We start from the raw sequence: 21,605 nt of genomic DNA on the forward strand, positions 1-21,605 counted from the left end.
GTAAATTTTGACAAAATATGGTGGTATCCATTTTTTTCTTAATCGATAACAAATTATTCAAGCTGGAGAATTACCACATCCCATTGTCATATTGTACTGTATGATGATTTTTCAAATAACAATAATCCTAAATCAACGGGAAAAGTTACAATCGATATTTTTATTGCACACTGAAACTTTCTAAGTTGCTTACTTTGAGAAGGAGCTGTGAGAATCAGGAATTCGGGTTGAAGAGTCCAAGTATCATGAGAAACAATGTCACTTTCATTTAGGACATCATTTTTTGAAGATAGGGCACAGCCATGAGGTCCTTTAACAGGTAGTACATCCAGAGTCATACCAGATTTCTCAGGAATACCAGGTCTATAAATAATTAAAAACTGGTTAATCGCTAGCTAGAGAAATAAGGAGAGAAAGGTATAATTTAAAGACAATCACCAAGTTCAACCTAGTTTTCTAAAATAACATCTCTTTATAATAATTTAATACAAGCAAACGTTGATAAATGAATTATTTTTAAAACAGTTTTCTAGCCAAAAGTTGAAAACATTAGTTCAACATGAACTTTCCCATATACATTACTTCAAAGAAAGATTCCAACATATATTCCTGTGAAAATTATATCTGTATAGATTGCCACCATAGTGTAAATTACCTATAGTAAACAAAGGATGTAAAACGTGAGTTTAGGGCTAAATGTAATGGAGCCCAATATCGGTGAGTCTGTGGTTGAGGATAAAGGGTAAGGTGCCCTGGCTTTTCTACATGTATTTATTACATCTATCCATACTTGGATTTATGGTTTTTTAATACTGTGTATGGGGGACACGGTGGCGCAGCGGCTTAATGATGCTGAAAGTTGCTGGCCAGAAATGGCTGATGCTTCGGCGGTTCGAGTCCAGCCTTCGCACTAAACAGGGTGAGCTCCTCTTTCCTCCCCAGTTCCTGTCAACCCAACAGGTCGAAAACTCACGTGAGTAGATAAATGGGTACTCTCACTCCGGTGGGAGGAAAAATGCTGGCGGCGCTTGCACGGGAGTCGGGAGCAGCTGCCGGTAAGCACGAAACCGTGCTCGCCCGAAAAGGGTGCGAAGCAACGGAAACCCCGCCTCCTGCGCTCGCCAGCTGGGCTCTGCTCTAGGAAGGAGGCTCTGGCAAACCACTTCCGAAACAATTGCCTTGAAAACTGCAAGGACTCGTTCAAGCAGTCACTGCAGGGTCAGTAATGACTGAGTGCAGACAAAAAAAAAAAATACTGTGTATAGTGAGCCACTCAGAGTTATTTGCTTAAGAAAGGCAGCCATATAAATGTCAGAAAGAAAGAAAAGCTCCTCCCCTCCCTTGAACCCCGTGTGCTTCCCTTTCTCCCCACCCCCACCTCCAAATTTCTCAACTTCACATATTTCCCAAAGGAGAAACACAGAAATATGGCCTTCTTCCAGCTCCTAGGTAGGAGTTTTTCAAAGCATTTCAGGATGGAGTTTTTCAAAGCACTTTTAGAACTATAAATAGTTCTTTCCCTGGAATTTCTGAGAAAGAAAGGGACTTTAGCCCTATATCCATAGTATCACCGTATAGTCCATATAAGACTAATTTTAGATTTTACTGTTTCTTACTCCTGGGTTACATTTTCTAAATTTTTATATTTTTGTTCTAAACAAATTGGAACAAAGAGAAAAGATATCAGGAATACATGAAGTTAGGCTGAGCTAAAAATGTATTTTATTCAGATACGTAGTATTAAAATTTAGTGGTACATGTTAATTGGGCCATTGGAATTTAATTTTTTATTTCATTTGTGATTGCCTTATTTAACAAGGAACTGCTCATTAGCAATTTAAAGGATTTAAAATTAAATAGCAATTTAAAGGATTCTTCAAAAAAATAATAAATATGACATTACCTCTCCAATGCCACTTGTTGTACTGAAGATGGCCTAATATCAAATGCAATGCTAGCAGAATCATTAACAACAGAGAGTGTAATCTTTCGCATGTTTGTCAAAAAATACTGGAGATCATTTAGCTGTTGTGGAAAGTCATGTCCTAGAAAAAAATTAAGTAAACTGGATTAATGAAAGAAAAGTTCCATCGTTCCAACATTAAATATAGTTTTCTATCTCATGAACTAATAATCTTTATAGTTCCCCAAATATGTGGAATGTGTTCTCAGATTTCACAGAGAAGTTCAACTGTAATGAAAACAACAACAAATATGCTTATTTGGACTCAACACAAAGAATTGCAGGAATCTTCTATTTGTTTTGGATTATTTTGGAGAGGGATTGGATCATCTAAACAGATTTTCCTTAAAATTTTGTCCATGTAATAAAAATGGAAAAACCAACTAAAGTGCCATTAAATATCTATAACAATTCTTAAAGTAACTGGCTCTTTTGTACATGGTAAGTAAAGTAGACATACAGCAATGTGGTATGATGGGTTAAAGTATTGGAACAGCAATGGGAAAACTCAAGTTTGAGTCTACGCTCAGTCACAGAAGCTCAATGAGTGACTGTAAAGGAATTTAGAGCTGACCTCAGAGAAGGAAGAAAGGAGCCACTAAAGGATTTGGAAAACAGATTACACAGTCCAAAGATGAAGCAAGTGTGAGAACAAAGCTCAAAGTAACCCCACCTTAGTATAAAATGGGACAAAGAGAAAGATGAACAGGCTTTCAAGATTGTCTCTTTATTATTATGAAATAAAGTAGCATTCCTGGAATCCCTGTGGTATCTGTTTCTTGACCTGGCCTGCCTTGAAGGGCTGAAAGTGACTTTGGTCCAGTCACTCTCTCTCAGCCCAACCTACCTTACAGAAGGGTTATTGTGGGGGGAAAATAAGTCTAGTTCTGAGCTTAGATATAAGTGCATACCAAATAAAAATACTAATACTAATCAAATGCCAAAAATATTAATAAGCTACTTAGTGCTGCCTAGGAACTATAATTTAGGAAACAGCTTTTTGCAAAAGTCAAAAATTAACTTCAAAAAGGACAACTGTTAGGAACTTCAAAGCAAATTAGTAAAAATGTCTGACTGACAATTCACTCAATCAAATGATGATATGCAGAGCATGTCAAACCCCAATGAATGTGAATCATAGTAACTACAGAATCATGACAGAAGGAGAGGGGGAGAGATAATTGCCCTGGAGGAAGTAGAATCAATGTCAGTAGAATCAGATCTCTTTAATTACTGTTAAGAATACAGCTGTATTGGTTTTATACTACAATTTTATTTAGATATTTAGAAAATGAGAGAGGAACACATGGGAAAGTACTGCATTTTAAGTATATACAGATTATATAAATTATACAGAATTTCAGAATGACCAAGCATACCTTCGTCCACGAGTTCTTCTCCAGGAAATTCTTCATCAAATTTAATATTTAGTACTGGATTATTAGGAGAAAGTATTTTCTGCAATTGTTCAGGTTTATGCTGTATAGCTCTAAGTAGAATATTTTAAAATTATTTTAAAGGTCCCATTAGTTTTATGAAACAGTTGATAAAGGAGAAATACTCTATAAAACTAGTGAATTCAGGTGTACCAGTTTAAAAGCAGCATATCCAGGAGTACTAACAAGCTACTGCCAAGCTGCTCTTTGTAATATACGAACAAGATGTAAAAATGGATGAAGTTTAAAATCAATATAATTTTGATTCTACAAGGAAAAAGTCATTATCCAGTACTGTAAGCATCAATGGCTAATGGAAGAGTCTTACTGCAATTATTTGTTTTAGAAGCCTGTCATGGAGTAAAACACCATTCCATTTGTTCCTTCATCCATCTACAAAAAATTCTGAGCAGCAATAATTTCATTTTGTATTGGTTCCTGAGGAGACAAATCTCTTCTGAGTCCTCTGCATGATGAAGGACTCAGGAAGAAGCAGATGATTTCAGTGACTATAGCCAGTAAAAACCCATGAACATAGTGTTAAGTATTTCAGCAACCAAGGTTAATATTTTTCTGGTTTGTTAAAGAGATTCATAATAGCCTGTTATTTAGAATGCAAACTTTTTGCAAATCATGATTTGGCAGGCCTCCAATATGCATCAGCCATTTAAAAAAAAATCAGAATCTTTCAGATTATCAAGTACAGCCACTGAAAAATGCAGGTGGTACATAGCCAACTGCAATTACATCGATCTAGAAGCTTCCCATTGGAGTCACCTGCTGTATAAAACAGTTTCCATCCAAGTTACAGATTAAAACTGTAAACACATGGGAGAATATATAGGGGCTACTGTGATTCACTGTTCAAGAATTTAACAATTATCAGGTACTGTTCAAGACAAACCTCACAATTCTTACATTAATGAATTATTTATAAATCTACCTGGTCCTTGTTACTTGTCCTTTGTTGTGAATAGTAATTTGATTAGATCCAAAACAAAGAACATAATATGTACACAAGCAACAGACTTACAAGAACATAATGCCTACAATTTTTCTTCAAGCTAAGTTCAATAACCAGATTCAAAAAATTGAAGACAAAATGTATTACCAATGATGACTTTCTAATTTTGAATCTTCAGTCTATGTATAACTGAGATTTCAGAATCTGGAAGTTATACTTTTCCAGCATATGATTCATATATATTATGGCTATTTGATATTAAATCATCTATGCTTTTTATGCCATTTCTAAATATGGAAGTTATTTTTCAGTCACCTTCCAATAATCACCATTATCATCTTATTTCACTCAAATGAAAAGTATATTAATTTGCTGCAAATTTACTCATGGTCAATATATTTTTGCACAGCTACAGACTTGAACAAGATCTGCAGTAATATTTTACCCTTAATCATGTGATTTATGCTAAAATCCAGAGCTTAAATTATTATTCTTGTCAGGTAGATTCTATATTATTATTTCAATCAGAGTTATATTTTTCCACATTGTCTCCTTTAGTATCTACATTTAGTAATATGGTAGGAGAGCAAGAAAAGGGTACTCTTTCCATTTTAAGATTACATTCCAGGATTTGGGAATTTCTTGGAAATCAGAGCTTCTGGTTTCCCCTTAATGGCACATAATACAAGCCAGCTTGGTTATCAGCAGTGCATGTGGAAGAAGTGGATGCCACAAGTCTGTTGACTAGATATTACATATCTCTACAAAATTATGGAAAGTGGACACTTGTTATAAAGTCTCTGGCATTTGATTAGGACTGTTAGTGTTCCATAAAGAAAAGATGAAGCTAACTCAAGCACTGAAAGGCACCATTCTACTAAAAGTCCTCTGAATCTAGTACATTTTTAAGAAGAAATCACAGGCTCAATAAATTGAACTGTTAAATCAGCAACAGGCAAATACCTCGTACAATGTAGATCAAACAAATTGCATAAATGCAAATTATTCCAGTATATGGAATGAATTCCCAAATATTTGAATTTGCTCCTTTTCTCTGAATCAATTATCTTAGAATGCAAACAGAATTGATTCTTAGGAGAACAGATAGGAATGAAGCTACCTTGGCTTTTAGAAAAGCAGATCTTACCTGCAATACTGCTGTCTCAAAATTTCATCGCCATAAAACAAGCAAATTGTAGACAACACTGATGAATTCTTGACATCTTCAGAGGAATTATATGTAATTGAAATTTTCTGAGAGAGAGAGTTATTTATATATTAAATTTAACATGATTTCTGGTAAGTGCTACTATATTTTATTAAATACAAGATGTATGAATACAAAACAGATGTATAACTAAATGTATATCTTAAAATACATAAGAATTTATCAATGTCATATTTATCGAAGCAATTACATAACTGGCTTTAATGTTTACCTGCCTTGAATCTTCCTTAAGGACAAACTTTTCTGGAAGGATTCTCATTGTATTTGGATCCATGACATTTTTTTCATAAATGTTTTTAAAACACAATACTTTTACATAGGCAGCCCGGCAGCCCGTATTTTGTACAGAGAAAGTAGTTTGGCTTGTTTTACCAGGTGATAAATCATATAGTCCTATTGTATATCTGTTAGCATGTTTTTTAACATCATCTAATCTCACATTGCTTTTTCCTCCATAACCATACAATGGTATCTGAAAGACAGAGAGAAAAAAGCCAAATAGGAATTGCAGAAACTGAAAGAGCCCTCTTCATATTACTAGTTCAAGAAAAGGGAAGATCCTAAATTATGAAAGTGCATAAATATCTTCAGTTAGACACATTTACAGAGTTATCAGTATGTTAAAATTATAAATGGTTAAACTACTTAGAGGTACACTATCTGAAAGATTACCTTCTCCTCTATGAACTCATCTATTTGCTCCTACATATATGCTTTATACCGGAGATGTTTATTAGAATATAAGAAAATCCATATTGTATGAGCAGTGTCCATGCTTATGACACTGAATATACACCACAGATAGTGTTATTTTGAAAATCAGATGTATGTATGTATGTATGTATGTGTATGTGTGTGTGTGTGTGTGTGTGTGTGTATATATATATATATATATATATATATATATATATATATAACTTATTGAATAGGTTCTTTCTTAAAATAATGCCAGAAAGAAGTGCCATTTAAAGCTCTTATATCTCCAAAGCCATACTATATTTTTATTTCGTTTGAATCTCTTTTTTCTGCTTTTTTAAAGAAAGCTTATAACTGTGCCATTCAAACAACCATGCAGTTTTATCTCTATGTGGTAAAAATAATATGAAGTAATACACATTTCAGCATAGTTGGGGGTTATAAATTTCATGACTTCTCATTCCTCCATATTAATCAGTACAAACACTTACAGCTCCTGTTTCTCAGGAAACAACGGCTGAACTGTGTTACAACAGTGCAACAAGGACAGAGGTTGAATCCAGATAGGCTAGGTAGATTATGTGTGAAATAAATTTTAAAATTTCAGATGCAACATAAATGTAAACATTGAAAAACCCATAATGAGAAGAAGGAATATCAGAAGTTTGAGAACAGTTTATTTTCTTTTGGAATGAGAAACTGAGGTAATGTATAACCTAGTTCTGATCATATCCTAATTTTTTTCCAATTTAAATGTAAACATACATGCATATTTCTGAATTTCCTAAAGAACTGAGGAAAAACAACGTAGTAAAAATAATTAAACACACATTATAAGTATAGAAGACAACTTACAGTGAATTTGATTCCTAGCTGAGACAGAACACCAAGCTGTTTCATTTCCAGCTTTGCAAACATGCAAGTTAAACGAGATGGTGTAAATGTCAGACAGATACTATAATCCTGCTTTGGTCGGATCTTGATTTCACAGTTAGTGTACACATATTCTCCAACTTTCAACTACAAATGTAAAAGAAAAAAAAATAATACTAAATTCATCTGAGTTAAGCTCTCAATAAATACTTTCAGTCTGAAATAGTAATTTATACAGTTCTATAAATTAAGACACATCATTCTGACCTGCTGGCAAAAAAAGAAGTATCTATTAAAATCTTATTAGCATCAGTTCAGACAATCTTGAGAGATGCAAATATTTTCCATTCATACCCAGTTCTACTTTGTAACATTTTCCATGTGCAGGTTCAATAGAGTCAAAATAATCTACATGCATTAACTTTCTAAAGAGGTGCTTTGTTCACAAAGCTGTTAGAAAATGTCTATATTTCCCCAAAAGATAGACTTTAGAACTGGTAATTACTATATACAGGAATGCTGGTTTACTGTAACAAAATTAGCATTAAGCATTTTCAACATTGCTTAACATAAAATAAAACGGACATCTTTTTCAAAATTTTAAAGTCTTAAATCATAAACCTTGAATAAGGTTTGTAATTTATTCATATTTATAGACAAATCCTGCTGAATTCAATGAGAATAACCCTTAGGAGTTATCATCCTATGCAGAGGGTTACAGCTTGAGAAGAACATTATTCTAAAGCTATCCTGCCTTTATCAAGTATTAGAAACAAAAAAATAGACTCATTCCCAGTCAGCTTTAGATACTGTTTTCTTGTCTCACCTGGAAGCAGTCTTGATCTTGACCCCTTATCAGCAATCTTAACTGCTGAGTAGTTGATGAAGAGTCATTTCTCAGAATTAGTTTCTGTTGACTAAAAATTACAGAATTCGTTTCTGTTGACTAAAAATTAACTTAACATTTTGTAGCAGTTTATTTATACTCAGGAAATGCATTTTTAAAGAAATATATTAATCTACCAAGAAAGAACTGCACCATTTTGAAGCCAAGCTGACCTAGCAAAGCAATCACCAATTTAACTGTTAATTAAGCCTAGAATTGTATTTTAATGCACAAAGTATCAAGATACCTAGATTTTCAGAGGTTGAATATTTCAATTATGCACAGCACAGCATGCCTAACTAGAGCTGGGCTTCATAAGGCTAAGCATTTTGGATGCAGTAAAGAGATCACTTTGTTAAACAAGCATTTCACTACTAAGTAATTTATTGATCTGCACCTGCTTGGAAGTCATCCATTTGTTCAAGATGCAGTTTAATAAGGACTCACAGTTAAGACTATTTTAGAACATACAGGAAGAAGCTGTACAAATTACTCAAAACATTATTTTCTTCCTTTTACTAAGCAAAGCAATTTCAGTGGTGTTGATATTTCCAAACTCTCTTTTCAATTCCACAAACTGAGTTTTCATTACATGCTTAACTAGGTCATATATGGGGTTTACAGGTAATTCTAACTTAGCAACCACAATTGGGACTGGCAACTTGGTCATTAAGTGGTCACTAAGTGAAATTGACCGTGTTTGTACTCTTACTTCAGCTTTCCTTTGCTTTACAGACCTGCGAAGGTTGTAAATGCGAGGATTGGTTGTACTTTTTCATCACTGTTATAACTGCTAAACAAGGCAGTCACTAAACAAGGACTACATGTACTATGTTGTGTGAGTACCTAAACCTAATCAGTACTAGAATTGTGGAGCAACATTTTCGGTTTAAAGTGTCCGCTGATCAGCTGAGTTGTGCAAAGATCACGACACAGTCAAATAGTTACCCAGCTTTGCTTCCTCAGTCTTCCAAGACAGAGAGCTGAAACTATAAAATGGCTGGAAAAGGCAGTATCACCATTATGGAACTCCTTTGCTTTTGCTTTCTCATTAAAAACTTATAGGGTTTTTTTGTCTTGCAAATATTGTGAAAGTATTTTTTCCCTCATGACTGAATTAGAGGGATCTTGCCTAACTATCAGAATGATTCAGAAGACATGAGCAGCTCTTCAGTGCTCAGTTCTACATTTTATCTTCTGCTTTCTGTAGATGTGTTGGGGGATGTGACTTATGCTGGACAGAGATCAACAAGATAGATATTGTTCTGGGACAAAGGAGACTGCTAGAAGAGAGGGCAACCAAAGGACAAGAGGCTAGTTTGTGTGTGAGTTGTATTTTTGTTTGTGTAAATTGGAATTCTATATTCCAATATGGCATATTTTGATCCGGTTAGTTTGATCAATGTACTATTTTTTACTTAAAGCCTTGCTACATATGCAATTACAATTCAAGGATTGATATTCGGACCACCACATTCTATGGTAGGTATGCACAAATGGGACTTCTTTCAACACGCTGATGAAGATTCTCAGTCATCCAGGTGGAATTATCTGGAGGTTGAGTCATGACAACTGGACTTCCTTTCTTTTTGGTTTGATATGTTTTGTTTCGCTGCTTGTCCAAGCAGCTTCTTCAGTCTAGAAAGTTGGTTGGGGGGGACCCCATAAATGTCTTCCAGGGTGGCTGTGTTTCTCACTAACATGATGGGCTCGTTGAAGGGACAATAGGAGATGTGATTAGTAGAGTCTTTGGGATGTGGATGTCTTACTCCTAATCCCTCACTCATCCCCAAGTGGGTTGTTAAGTGCTGTCTCCCTGATGAACCTGTGAAGTGTGAATCTTCCTGGGGACTGATGAAAGAGCAGCATGAAAAATGGGAGATAAGTTGTGTCTGAGGCCTCCACCTTTATTGAGGGAAGGATTTTCCACTCTGGCATAAATGGATTCCTTCACTTCTCTCTCAAACCACCTATCTTCTCTGTCCAAAATGTGAACATTAATGTCCTCAAATGACTGTCCTTTTTCCTTTAGATGTAATTGGGCCTTTATTAAATCCACTTCTAGATCCAACAAAAAAATGGCAGACAGAGCTGAGACCCAGAGCCAAAAGAAGAATCTTGTCATTCCATATGTGGCTGGTGTGTCGGAGAAGATAAAACAAATATTTGGAAAACACAACATACCTGTGTTTTTCAAACCCATTAACACACTGAGACAGAGGCTGGTACACCCTAAAGATCGAACACCAAAACATAAGAAGAGCAATGTAGTGTATGCAATCCAGTGCAGTGAGGGGTGTTCAGGGCTCTACATTGGAGAAACCAAACAGCCTTTACCCAAGAGGATGGCCCAGCACAGGAGGAGCAACAACACAGGACCAGAATCAGCAGTTTACCTTCATCTAAAGGAAAAAGGACACTCATCTGAGGACAATAATGTTCACATTTTGGACAGAGAAGATAGGTGGTTTGAGAGAGGAGTGAAGGAATCCATTTATGCCAAAGTGGAAAATCCTTCCTTCAATAGAGGTGGAGGACTCAGACACAACTTATCTCCCATTTTTCATGCTGCTCTTTCATCAGTCCCCAGGAAGATTAAGACCACTTCACAAGTTCACCAGGGAGGCAGCACTTAATGACCCACTTGGGGATGAGTGAGGGATTAGGAGTAAGACATCCACATCCCAAAGACTCTACTAATCACATCTCCTATTGTCCCTTCAATGAGCCCATCATGTTAATGAGAAACACAGCCACCCTGGAAGACATTTATGGGATCCCCCCCAACCAACTTTCTAGACTGAAGAAGCTGCTTGGACAAGCAGCGAAATGAAACACATAAAACCAAAAAGAAAGGAAGTCCAGTTGTCATGACTCAACCTCCAGACCTCTTTCAACATTCTCACAAATATACTAGCTGCACCTAAGAATCTCTTGGAGTACTACATGGATAGCTGTATGTTTGGTAGCAATATTTTCTGTGCAATGGCAAGGCATTTTCTCATAGAATATAGACTCTTGCTTTAGAAAAATCTTGCTTTAAGGTTTCATTTGTACTATATCATCACTCAATTAAAAGAACAAGTTATAAAAATGTGGCTCAGGCTTTGTAAAGCAATAAAGAAGCATACATTGCTTATATTGTTCTTGACACTTACACTGTTCTGCCAAGCTGTACACCTCCCCATGTCAAAAGTTGCTTGTTGGCAAGAATGGGAGGAACTTCTGAATTCGAGTATTTTTGTTCCAAAGGTTTGTTCTCTTCCATGGACACATCACATTTCACTGTCACTTTATATTCTGGTCCAGATGGCAATACCAATATTTTCACAACACTATTAAAACAAAATTTTTGTTAGATATGCTAGAAAAATAGTAATTATTTAATATCATTATTCATTTATGCTATATTACCTTTCTGAATTTCTATAGTCCTTTGGATAAAATTCAATGGTTACTTCTTGTTCTTCTCCAGGTGTAAGAATCAGATGCTCAGGCTTGATAGACATGCAGTTATTTGGCTCAACTGTCTGGAAAGGAACAGAGTTACTTCAAGCTGTCAACATTTACTGTTCTAGTAAAAGATGACAACAGTTTTGCTACTGTTCAATCTGAAATTTGCTAGAAAAACTGAGCCTTTCAGATATTGAAGCCACATTTAGGCTACAATGCTTAATCTAGGTGCTGCAAAAAGTGCAAATGGCTAAATTAACCCCACTGACCTGCTGAGCATATCATCTTGATTGGTTACTTGACTGGGATTTCTTGGGAGGAGGGACTCACTTTAGATTTTTTGATTCTGCTCCTGAATCAACTACAACTAGGATATCTAGTCCCTTAAGTGCTTATTAAAAAGTCAGCTTCTGTAGCTCTGCTTTGTCCTTAGCCATCATATAGTAATACATACACATGACCCTAAACTATGTAACAATATCTTAGGGAAAATCTACCAAGTTCCATTATTAGCTGCTTTTCAGAGATGAATTTTAAAAATTGGGTAAAATTAGCTGTGGCATATCTATTCCAGATACTGCATGATTCTATTCCATGAAACCATTTTAGCTAAAGAGTGGCTAGACAGATAACCTCAGTTTTTTCCTTCTATAACTAGCAAGGGGAAAATAATTTGGATTGGGCATCTTACTTACGATGTGTTTTAAATCATAAAATTAATCAGCATTGTGGAATTGAAATTCTCAACACTACCTTCTTTAAAACTCACTTCTACTACACATTCTCAAATTTAATCATGTTTTTCACCTTTAATGAAGGATATAATTGCAGGTTCCACAATTTTGAGTTGCCGTTGCATCAACAATCCAAACTATTTTCCCCTTGCTAGTTATAGAAGGAAAAAACTGAGGTTATCTGTCTAGCCACTCTTTAGCTAAAATGGTCACATTAGTCAAAGATCCCCATCTTCCTTCTCAACATGAAATGGAAATATAGATGTCATTTTTCTGGTTTTCTGGTTTTTGTTTAGTCAAAAAGCTCTGACTTCTATTTCCTCTACTGGAGGAAAACGTTTACTGATATGTAACTGCAAAGTACTCAAATGTTCTTAACCCTAATGTTAATTTTTTTAGAGCATAAATTGCTATATAACTTTGAATAAACTGTAGGAGAACTCTGCAGCATGCAACATTGAGAAGAATGTTTAGTTTATTGACTTGTCAGATCACCATAGCTTATATATTATATACAATATCTGTAAGAGGCCAAGCAGGAGCTTCCAAGCCATATCCAACCATTCTTCAATGGAAGCAGATTCTTCATAAAACAGAAGCAACTGAATCTTCAGGAAGCATTTTGCAAACAGTTCACCATAAGTCAGGTGGTATTATATTTCTATCATAAGATCAAGATGCAAAAACACTGGAAACAGCTCTTCTGGCTGACACTGCGTGGCCTTTCAAGAGTGACATAATGCTATTACTACAGAATAGGTTTAAAGTGGTTTTAGTTTGATCAAATTAACCACAAGCTTGATCTTTGGTTTGTCATCTACTTTATCTTCAGAAACTCATGGAACCAAATGGACTCTTATAATAAAGAGAATATCTTGGAACAATTATGTTTATCTCATACACCACTTCCATCAACAGCTGATAAATTTTAAGTTATTCTTTAGGAATAAAAATTAAGAAACCAACCATGATCTTCAAATCAACTTTTATATTCCCAGCATTCTTCAATGGCAATTGCTGTCTTGTTGATGATCCTATTTTTGTACACATATATAAAGTCTGAAAAAAAAAGATTACACATAACTATTAGAAAACCAATACAGAGATAATCTATCTTTTGTAAAGTGGTTTTACAGAATACCTGCAGGCCCTTAGGAGCATATATCCTAGGGGTTCCAGATCTTGCACTCAAAGGTACACTTCTTAAAACATTAGCAGGCTCTGGACAATCAATTTCCACATCAATTCTTGCAAAGTACTCATCAGCTGGTCCCAAAGAATCTGAAAAAGTTCAAGCATAAAATCTCATTTCTCATTCTAGAGTCAGTTTTGTCCTCAAACAGTTCATTATATAATCACATATCTAAATGATATCATTTAGAATACCATTAGTAAAATAGCAGTATTTAGAATATCATTTTATAAGTTTATATAGTATTTTCAAAACAGGATAGCATTAAAACTGACAACAAATAATTTAAACATACAACAAGGATTATGGGATGTTCAGTTTTCTCCCCCCCCCCAAAATTAATATCTAAATGAGTATGTTCTGGTGGCCCACTTCTATGGAACCACTTGCCCTCGCACATCTGGACCACCACCTTCTTCCCAGGTTTTTGTAGGACTGTAAAAAACTTGACTACTCAATAAGGCCTTCAGGGGATGCTACTTCAGCCTGCCCTTGATGGCACTGTTTTTGCCTCATTTTTCCTATTATATGTAACATATTATTTTTTTTTGTAAATTGCTCAACACTGATGTGGAATAGAGTGACATAGAAATATCAGTAACAGTACAATAAAACACTGAATAAAATTTTTGTGTATGGGTATGTGCTTGTTCTCGGATATAGGTATAACAGGACATAAAAAGAATTAGGAGATCTGATTAGTCCATTCCCATGGATTCCTGAGACTGCTATTGTATACCTTGTTTACAAATCCACCAGAAGATAGGACCAGACTGCCAGGTAGCAGATAACAGCTTTTTTGTGCAGCACCCTTTTAATGGAATTTGTTCCTTAAAGAGGTATGTTTAGTCCCTTTTCATATTATGTTTTGTTTTTAGTCCTTGAGATATTTTTGCTTCCATTCATTTATGGTTTATGTTGTTTGGTTATTACCCTTGCTTTAATTTATCATTGGAATAAGGTTTGTTATTAAGCTACTTTTTCAGTTGTTTAGAAGTGCTAACTTCTTTTTAATATACATTTAATAATAGAGGTTTTACCATATCATTGTTTTACAATGATTTTTTAAAAAATTAGTAGTTCTGAGTCCTTTTATACCTGAGGAAAGTACAGGTAGTCCTTGTTTAACGATCATTAGTTTAGCAACCGTTCGAAGTTACAACAGTGCTAAAAAGTTACTTATGACCAGTGTCCGAAGTAACAACCGTCACAGTGGCCCCGCAGTCACATGATCACGATCCAGGCATTGGCAACCAGCTTACACTTACAACAGTTGCAGGGTCCCAGGGTCACGTGATTGCCATTTGTGACCTTCCTAGCTAGCTTCCAGCAAGCAAAACCAATGGGAAACCGCATTATTCACTTAACGACCATGTGAGTTGCTTAACAACGTGGTTCACTTAATGACCACAGTGATTCACTTACAGCCACAGTGATTAACTTAATGACTGCCACAAAAAGGTCATAAAATCAGGTCTAGTCATGCGATGATTCGCTTAACTACTGCACTGCTGAGCGACATAAATTCTGATCCCAATTGTGGTCGTTAAGCAAGGCCTACCTGTACTACCTTTCTCTATGCAGGAAGAGAGGGAGCAATCAGTCTCCGTTTTCTCCTTCATGGAGTAAAATAGCATTCAAACCACCCAAAAACATTAACTACATCAATTACATAAATTTGGGTTTAAAGTACACCCCTTCTCCACAAATGCTCCATTATATCAAGGTGCTGGAATTTCTGTATTAGCTTGGCCAAACATATTTAAAAAACAGATTTCTGTTCTTTCAAACCTAGCCACAGGATTTATATCATAATTTATTTCAGAAGATAGCAAATCTGTACCTGAATATATACATTTGCTTGGTGCATGAAACTGGACCCATACTACTAAAACATCAGGATCCTGGAAATAAAGATACTGGAATAGAATTAAGCATTATATAGGAAGTACAATTTTTAAAATTATGTGATAAAAGTTGAGATATCAGTTGGCTACATAATCTTATGCTGAACTATGATTTTAAAATATCAAGAGATGTGGATATAAGAAATCTTTATAATCTTAAACTCAATACAGTGAGAATACAGAAAGTACAAATATTCTTTTTTTTACACAACCTCCTGGATACAGCCAGGAGTGCCTGATCAGGTATACTACTAACTCAAATTGGCATCTCCAATACAAGTTTGGCACGTGGCCAGACATTTGTAAAATAATGTTGTCAAATTTTAATGTAACATATTTTCTCCATGTCTGACAGTTGTATACTTTTATACAAATGCTCATTGTATTCTAGTCTATAGCTACTTACCTGTGTATCACTGCTTGCATTCATTACATGAGATATAACTGATGGAGCTGCTAGCTGAGAGATGTTGTAAGAGGCAACTGCACTTTTAAGAGAAGGATTAACTGGTTCCTTGGAAAATGTGAAACAGCGCCATGCTACAGCATTCTGTAATAAATATTTTTTACATATTAGAGACAAGGCTTTATTTGTGTTCACTATTACCTCCATTACAGTCCATTGCCTAAGTTTTAACAATGGATGTCTTTTGTGATAAGCTGCTTTGTCAAATACCTCTTTTTTATCATTAGAAATGCTGAAATCTATGTTAGCCTCTTTATAAAGGAGGTGTATGAATATTAGCACTAACCTTCTAAAAAAACTTCAGTTTTAACTATACATGTGTTTGAAAAGCTGGATTGGAAGAAGATGAGCATGGCTTTAAAACTGGAGGAAGAAACATCAATAACCAATACTATGGTGATGACACTACTCTGATCCCTGAAAATACAAATGATCTGCAAGCACTAGTAATGAAAGTCAAGAAGCACAATGAAAAAAGAGGAATATTAAATATAAAGATCAAATCAGTGACAACAAATGCAACAACCAGTCTTAGAATTGACAATGAAGACACTGAAGTGGTGGATAGCTTTTGCCTTTTAGGACTGATTACTAACAGTAAAGGAACCAGCAATCAAGAAGCATGCTGCAGACTAGCACTTGGTAGACTAGCAATAAAGGCCTTGGAAAGATAATCCAGCTATTATCAGTTGGGCTCTGCTCACCTTGGAACAAAGTAAAGTGGACATTCCTTCTAATTTCATCCATGAAATATGCCATATAATTTTCTATAAATACAGCAGTGAATCTAGCCTAGCAGTCACAAAGATGCCAAATCCCCATGGTAGCACAAAATATTGGGTATATATAAAGCGTACTTACTGCATGAATAACAAGTCTGACTGGTACTCTAGCACAAGTTTTGTTAGTTAACTTCAGTGGGAGGGCTTTCCAGCTGCCATATGGCAGATCACCAAAATCAAGAGAATTTGTTTTTCCTGCTTCCACCTAAAAAAATGAAAGAAACAAAATGTAACATGGGGGAGGGAAGCATAAAAAGGACTTACTACTTCTGCAGAGAGTAAATGTTACCATGCATCTACATTCAACCAACCCTTCAAGCTAGCATGTGTCAAAAAAATGTGACACACACTTGTGACATGACGACTTAAACCAAAGGAGCTTTTATTTTTATACACCCAGATATACACAGAAAAAATAATTAATCAGTATACCAACTTCAATCCATGGATCAATACTGGTACTGTTTTTCATTTTAAACATGTCATAAATTATTGTAAATAAATACAAACTATGTATTCAATCTTTATATCTTAATTTTTACCTCTATATCAGGATTTTCAGCAACTGCATTCACAATTACTCTAGCTGCTAAAGCCTCTGCCTGAACAACAACATCTGGATCAGCAGAAAGTGGCCAAGAGGCAATATTAAGTACACATTGGAAGACTCCTGCTTGACAGGGTAAAAATAGCATTTTTAATTCTTCTGTAGTGCAAGGTCCTATGATAGTTTTGCTCTTAAATAGCAGGCATCTGTGTTTCAAAGGTTCTACCTATAATTAAAAAAAAGCACATTGAGTGATAAACAATTTTCAATATAATTATGAGTCATATATACTCTAAAGACATTAACAGAAGCAAAAATCTCAAAGTTGTATGACTGTGCTGGCCACATCAACATCTTATCTTCTCTGTTTTTTGGCCTCAGTGTTACATTGATAGATACACTGAACTGGAACATAAAAGCTTCATTATAAATATCACACAGATGTTTGACAAAGAGGCATAACCAATGGCTGGGAATAGGATATGTGGAGATTGATATAGCTTTACAATGGCATGCTGAGATTGGAAGTTAAGAATTCTTCTGATGCTGCTATAGAGGTTGTTGCTCCATTTCCAATCATTTGTGTTTTTGCTCAAATCCTGAGCGCATATAAGTTACAAATGTTTTTAATACTAGACATTTTTTAAGAATATGCAAATTTTATTACATACCTTTTCACCATCAACCATAATACTAAGGAGGCCAACGCTGACTTGTAGCCACCGTTCAGATGGATTAAAAATACTAAGGACAGCATGGGATGTCAGACCCACACAACAAGCATTAGGGAATTTTACTTCTTCTGGGACTTTGACACGTTCTAATAAAAAAATACAATACAGAATGGCTAAACGTTAAACATTTATTATTACTGTTAAGAGGTTAGTCTAAAATAAAATCAGTTAAAAAGTTAATACATATTCCCTATCTGATCCCTGTAAGCATATTTTTTAAATATCAGACTAAAATAAAGGAAGCCTATATAACTTTAACATCCATAGTTGTGACTTGCTAATTTAATACAGCAGTTAATATCAGCTAGTATTATGATATACCTCTACTTGTAAAAAACAAATAAATCACAACTTCCACCAAGGTTTTCATTCTATAAAGTATTATTTTAAGAATAATTTCAACATGTTAGAACATCTTTGCTTCCACCTGGTGGAAACATCTTTGCTTCCACCTAATTGATACAGCACTGCATATACAGCCTTTTATTCTTTAAATGACTTGTTTGTCTCTTCCATCCTGTATCAGATCAAGGGTCCATTGGGACACCCATACTTTGAAATACTGCCTTGAGACTTGTACCTCTCTGCTAGTACTTCAGAAGACAGCATAGACTGTATTATTTAGGTATTATTTTAGGTATTAAGATTATTTTTGTTTCTATTGCCTGATTATGGCTGGACTATCATGTTGTTCTTGTTGCTGTTATTATTTATTGCTGAATGAATGATTTCTACATGTTTAATACTTACTGCAAACTATCCAGAATCATATAAACTGGGTGATATATAAGCATTTAAAAATGAAATTTACTGAAACACACACTTATATCCAGCAATTTTTACTTTTCTGGACAAGCATCATTCTTCACAATATTGCTGGGCAAATTTACTAGAGCTATATTCCAAGTCATAAATTTCCACATATCATGACTGTCACAAGATGGGTCACAGATAATGACCACCATCAACCATCACAGCTTTAGTCAATTGAGGCTTTCCCAAAATGCTTAATAAAATAGGTATAGACATATATATACATACATGTACACGCACACATATGTATATGACATATATATATATAGTACTGTGCAAAAGTTTTAGGCAGGTGTGAAAAAATGCTGTAAAGTAAGAATGCTTTCAAAAATATATATTGTAATTGTTTACATTTATCAATTTACAAAATGCAAAGTAAGCAAACAGAAGAAAAACCCAAATCAAATCAATATTTGGTGTGACCACCCTTTGCCTTCAAAACAGCATCAATTCTTCTAGGTACACTTGCAGAGAGTTTTTGAAGGAACTCAGCAGGTAGGTTGTTCCACACATCTTGGAGAGCTAACCACAGATCTCCTGTGGATGTAGGCTGCCTCAAATCCTTCTGTCTCTTCATGTAATCCTAGACAGACACAATGATGTTGAGATCAGGGCTCTGTGGGGGCCAAACCATCACTTCCAGGATTCCTTGTTCTTTACACTGAAGACAGTTCTTAATGACATTGGCTGTATGTTTGGGGTCATTGTCCTGCTGCAGAATAAATCTGGGGCCAATCACACGCCTCCCTGATGGGTAAATATCTGCCTGTATTTCTCAGCATTGAGGACACCATTGATCCTGACCAAATCTCCAACTCCATTTGCAGAAATGCAGCTCCAAACTTGCAAGGAACCTCCACCATGCTTCACTGTTGCCTGCAGACGCTCATTATTGTACCGCTCTCCAGGCCTTTGGCAAACGAACTGCCTCCTGCTACAGCCAAATCTTTCAAATTTTGACTCATCAGTCCAGAGTACCTGCTGCCATTTTTCTGCACCCCAGTTCCTATGTTTTTGTGCACAGCTGAGTCGCTTAGCTTTGTTTCCACATCAGAGGTATGGCTTTTTAGCCGTAATTCTTCCATGAAGACTACTTCTGGCCAGACGTCTCCGGACAGTAGGTGGGTGTACCTGGGTCCCACTGGTTTCCGCCAGTTCTATGCTCATGGCACTGCTGGACATCTTTCAATGTCAAAGGGAAGTAAGTATGATGTGTCTTCCATCTGCTGCATTGTTTCCTTGGCTGACCACTGGGTCTATGGTCTTCAAAGTTGCCCATTTCTTTGTGCTTCTTCAAAACAGCTTGAACAGCACATCTTGAAACCCCAGTCTGCTTTGAAATTTTTGCCTGGGAGAGACCTTGCTGATGCAGTATAACTACCTTGTGTCTTGTTGCTGTGCTCAGTCTTGCCATGGTGTATGACCTGTGAATGAAACTGTCTTTCACAAACTCACCTTAGTAGCAGAGTTTGGCTGTTCCTCACCCAGTTTTAAGCCTCCTACACAGCTGTTTCTGTTTCAGTTAATGACTGTTTCAACCTACACAACCTACGAAATTGATGATCATTAGCACCTGCTTGGTATAATTGGTTAATCATACTCCTGACTCTAATCCTACAAGATCCCTGACTTTGTGCAAGTGTACAAAGTGTGCAAGTGTAAGAATTGATGCTGGTTTGAAGCCAAAGGGTAGTCACACCAAATACTGATTTGATTTAGATTTCTCTTCTGTTTGTTCACTTTGCATTTTGTAAATTTATAAACATAAACAATTACAATATATATATTTGAAAGCATTCTTACTTTACAGCATTTTTTCACACCTGCCTAAAACTTTTGCACAGTACTGTACAGGTGAAACTCGAAAAATTAGAATATCGTGCAAATGTTCATTTATGTCAGTAAGGCAACTCAAAAGGTGAAACCAATATATGAGATAGACGCATTACATGCAAAGCGAGATATGTCAAGCCTTACTTTGGTATAATTGTGATGATTATGGCATACAGCTTATGAAAACCCCAAATTCACAATCTCAGAAAATTAGAATATTACATGACAGCAATAACACAAGGATTGGAAATAGAACAATATCGGACCTCTGCAAAGTATAAGCACGCATATGTACTCAGTACTTGGTTTGGGCCCCTTTTGCAGCAATGACTGCCGCAATGCGGTGTGGCATGGATGCTATCGGCCTGTGGCACTGCTGAGGTGTTATGGAAGACCACGATGCTTCAATAGCGGCCTTCAGCTCCACTGCATTGTTTGGCCTCATGTCCCTCATCTTTCTCTTGGCAATGCCCCATAGTTTCTCTATGGGGTTCAGGTCAGGCGAGTTTGCTGGCCAATCAAGCACAGTAATCCCATGGTCATTGAACCAGGTTTTGGTACTTTTGGCAGTGTGGGCAGGTGCCAAGTCCTGCTGGAAAATGAAGTCAGCATCCCCATAAAGCTCGTCTGCGGAAGGAAGCATGAAGTGCTCCAAAATCTCCTGGTAGACGGCTGCGTTGACCCTGGACTTAATGAAGCACAGTGGACCAACACCAGCAGATGACATGGCTCCCCAAATCAACACAGACTGTGGAAGCTTCACACTGGACTTCAAGCATCGTGCATTGTGTGCCTCTCCATTCTTCCTCCAGACTCTGGGTCCTTGGTTCCCAAATGAGATGCAAAAGTTGCTCTTATCAGAAAAGAGGACTTTGGACCACTGGGCAACAGACCAGTTCTTTTTTTCTGTAGCCCAGGTAAGACACTTCTGACGTTGTTTGTTGTTCAGGAGCGGCTTGACAAGAGGAATACGACATTTGAAGCCCATGTCCGGGATCCATCTGTGTGTGGTGGCTCTTGATGCACTAACTCCAGCCTCAGTCCACTCCTTGTGAAAGTCCCCAACACTTTTGAATGGCCTTTTCCTGACAATCCTCT

The 21,605-nt window shown here is 36.1% G+C and overlaps 1 protein-coding gene across 6 annotated transcripts in view; it reads right to left on the reverse strand.

Annotated features, from left to right (window-relative positions):
- CEP192 (centrosomal protein 192) overlaps positions 1 to 21,605 on the reverse strand; it is a 77,228-nt gene that overhangs the window by 21,583 nt on the left and 34,040 nt on the right. For 5 of the 6 annotated variants that reach the window (XM_088130557.1, XM_088130558.1, XM_088130553.1 and 2 more), the window contains 16 exons: positions 17,799 to 17,947; positions 17,123 to 17,353; positions 16,660 to 16,785; positions 15,739 to 15,882; positions 15,269 to 15,344; positions 13,375 to 13,514; positions 13,200 to 13,292; positions 11,461 to 11,576; positions 11,205 to 11,381; positions 7,987 to 8,077; positions 7,143 to 7,307; positions 5,803 to 6,063; positions 5,511 to 5,617; positions 3,343 to 3,452; positions 1,904 to 2,045; positions 194 to 363 (listed from right to left, as the gene is read on the reverse strand). In XM_088130557.1, the coding sequence (XP_087986683.1) occupies positions 194 to 363; positions 1,904 to 2,045; positions 3,343 to 3,452; positions 5,511 to 5,617; positions 5,803 to 6,063; positions 7,143 to 7,307; positions 7,987 to 8,077; positions 11,205 to 11,381; positions 11,461 to 11,576; positions 13,200 to 13,292; positions 13,375 to 13,514; positions 15,269 to 15,344; positions 15,739 to 15,882; positions 16,660 to 16,785; positions 17,123 to 17,353; positions 17,799 to 17,947 (2,298 nt within the window). The remainder of the gene's footprint in view (positions 1 to 193; positions 364 to 1,903; positions 2,046 to 3,342; positions 3,453 to 5,510; positions 5,618 to 5,802; positions 6,064 to 7,142; positions 7,308 to 7,986; positions 8,078 to 11,204; positions 11,382 to 11,460; positions 11,577 to 13,199; positions 13,293 to 13,374; positions 13,515 to 15,268; positions 15,345 to 15,738; positions 15,883 to 16,659; positions 16,786 to 17,122; positions 17,354 to 17,798; positions 17,948 to 21,605) is intronic. The other variant, XM_088130556.1, reaches the window with a different exon arrangement.

The sequence above is a fragment of the Python bivittatus genome, unplaced genomic scaffold, assembly GCF_059951505.1.
Source record: "Python bivittatus isolate LINGU-HERP-01145 unplaced genomic scaffold, Pbiv_v1 ctg000840_np1212, whole genome shotgun sequence".
In the NCBI taxonomy this organism is placed as follows: domain Eukaryota; kingdom Metazoa; phylum Chordata; class Lepidosauria; order Squamata; family Pythonidae; genus Python; species Python bivittatus.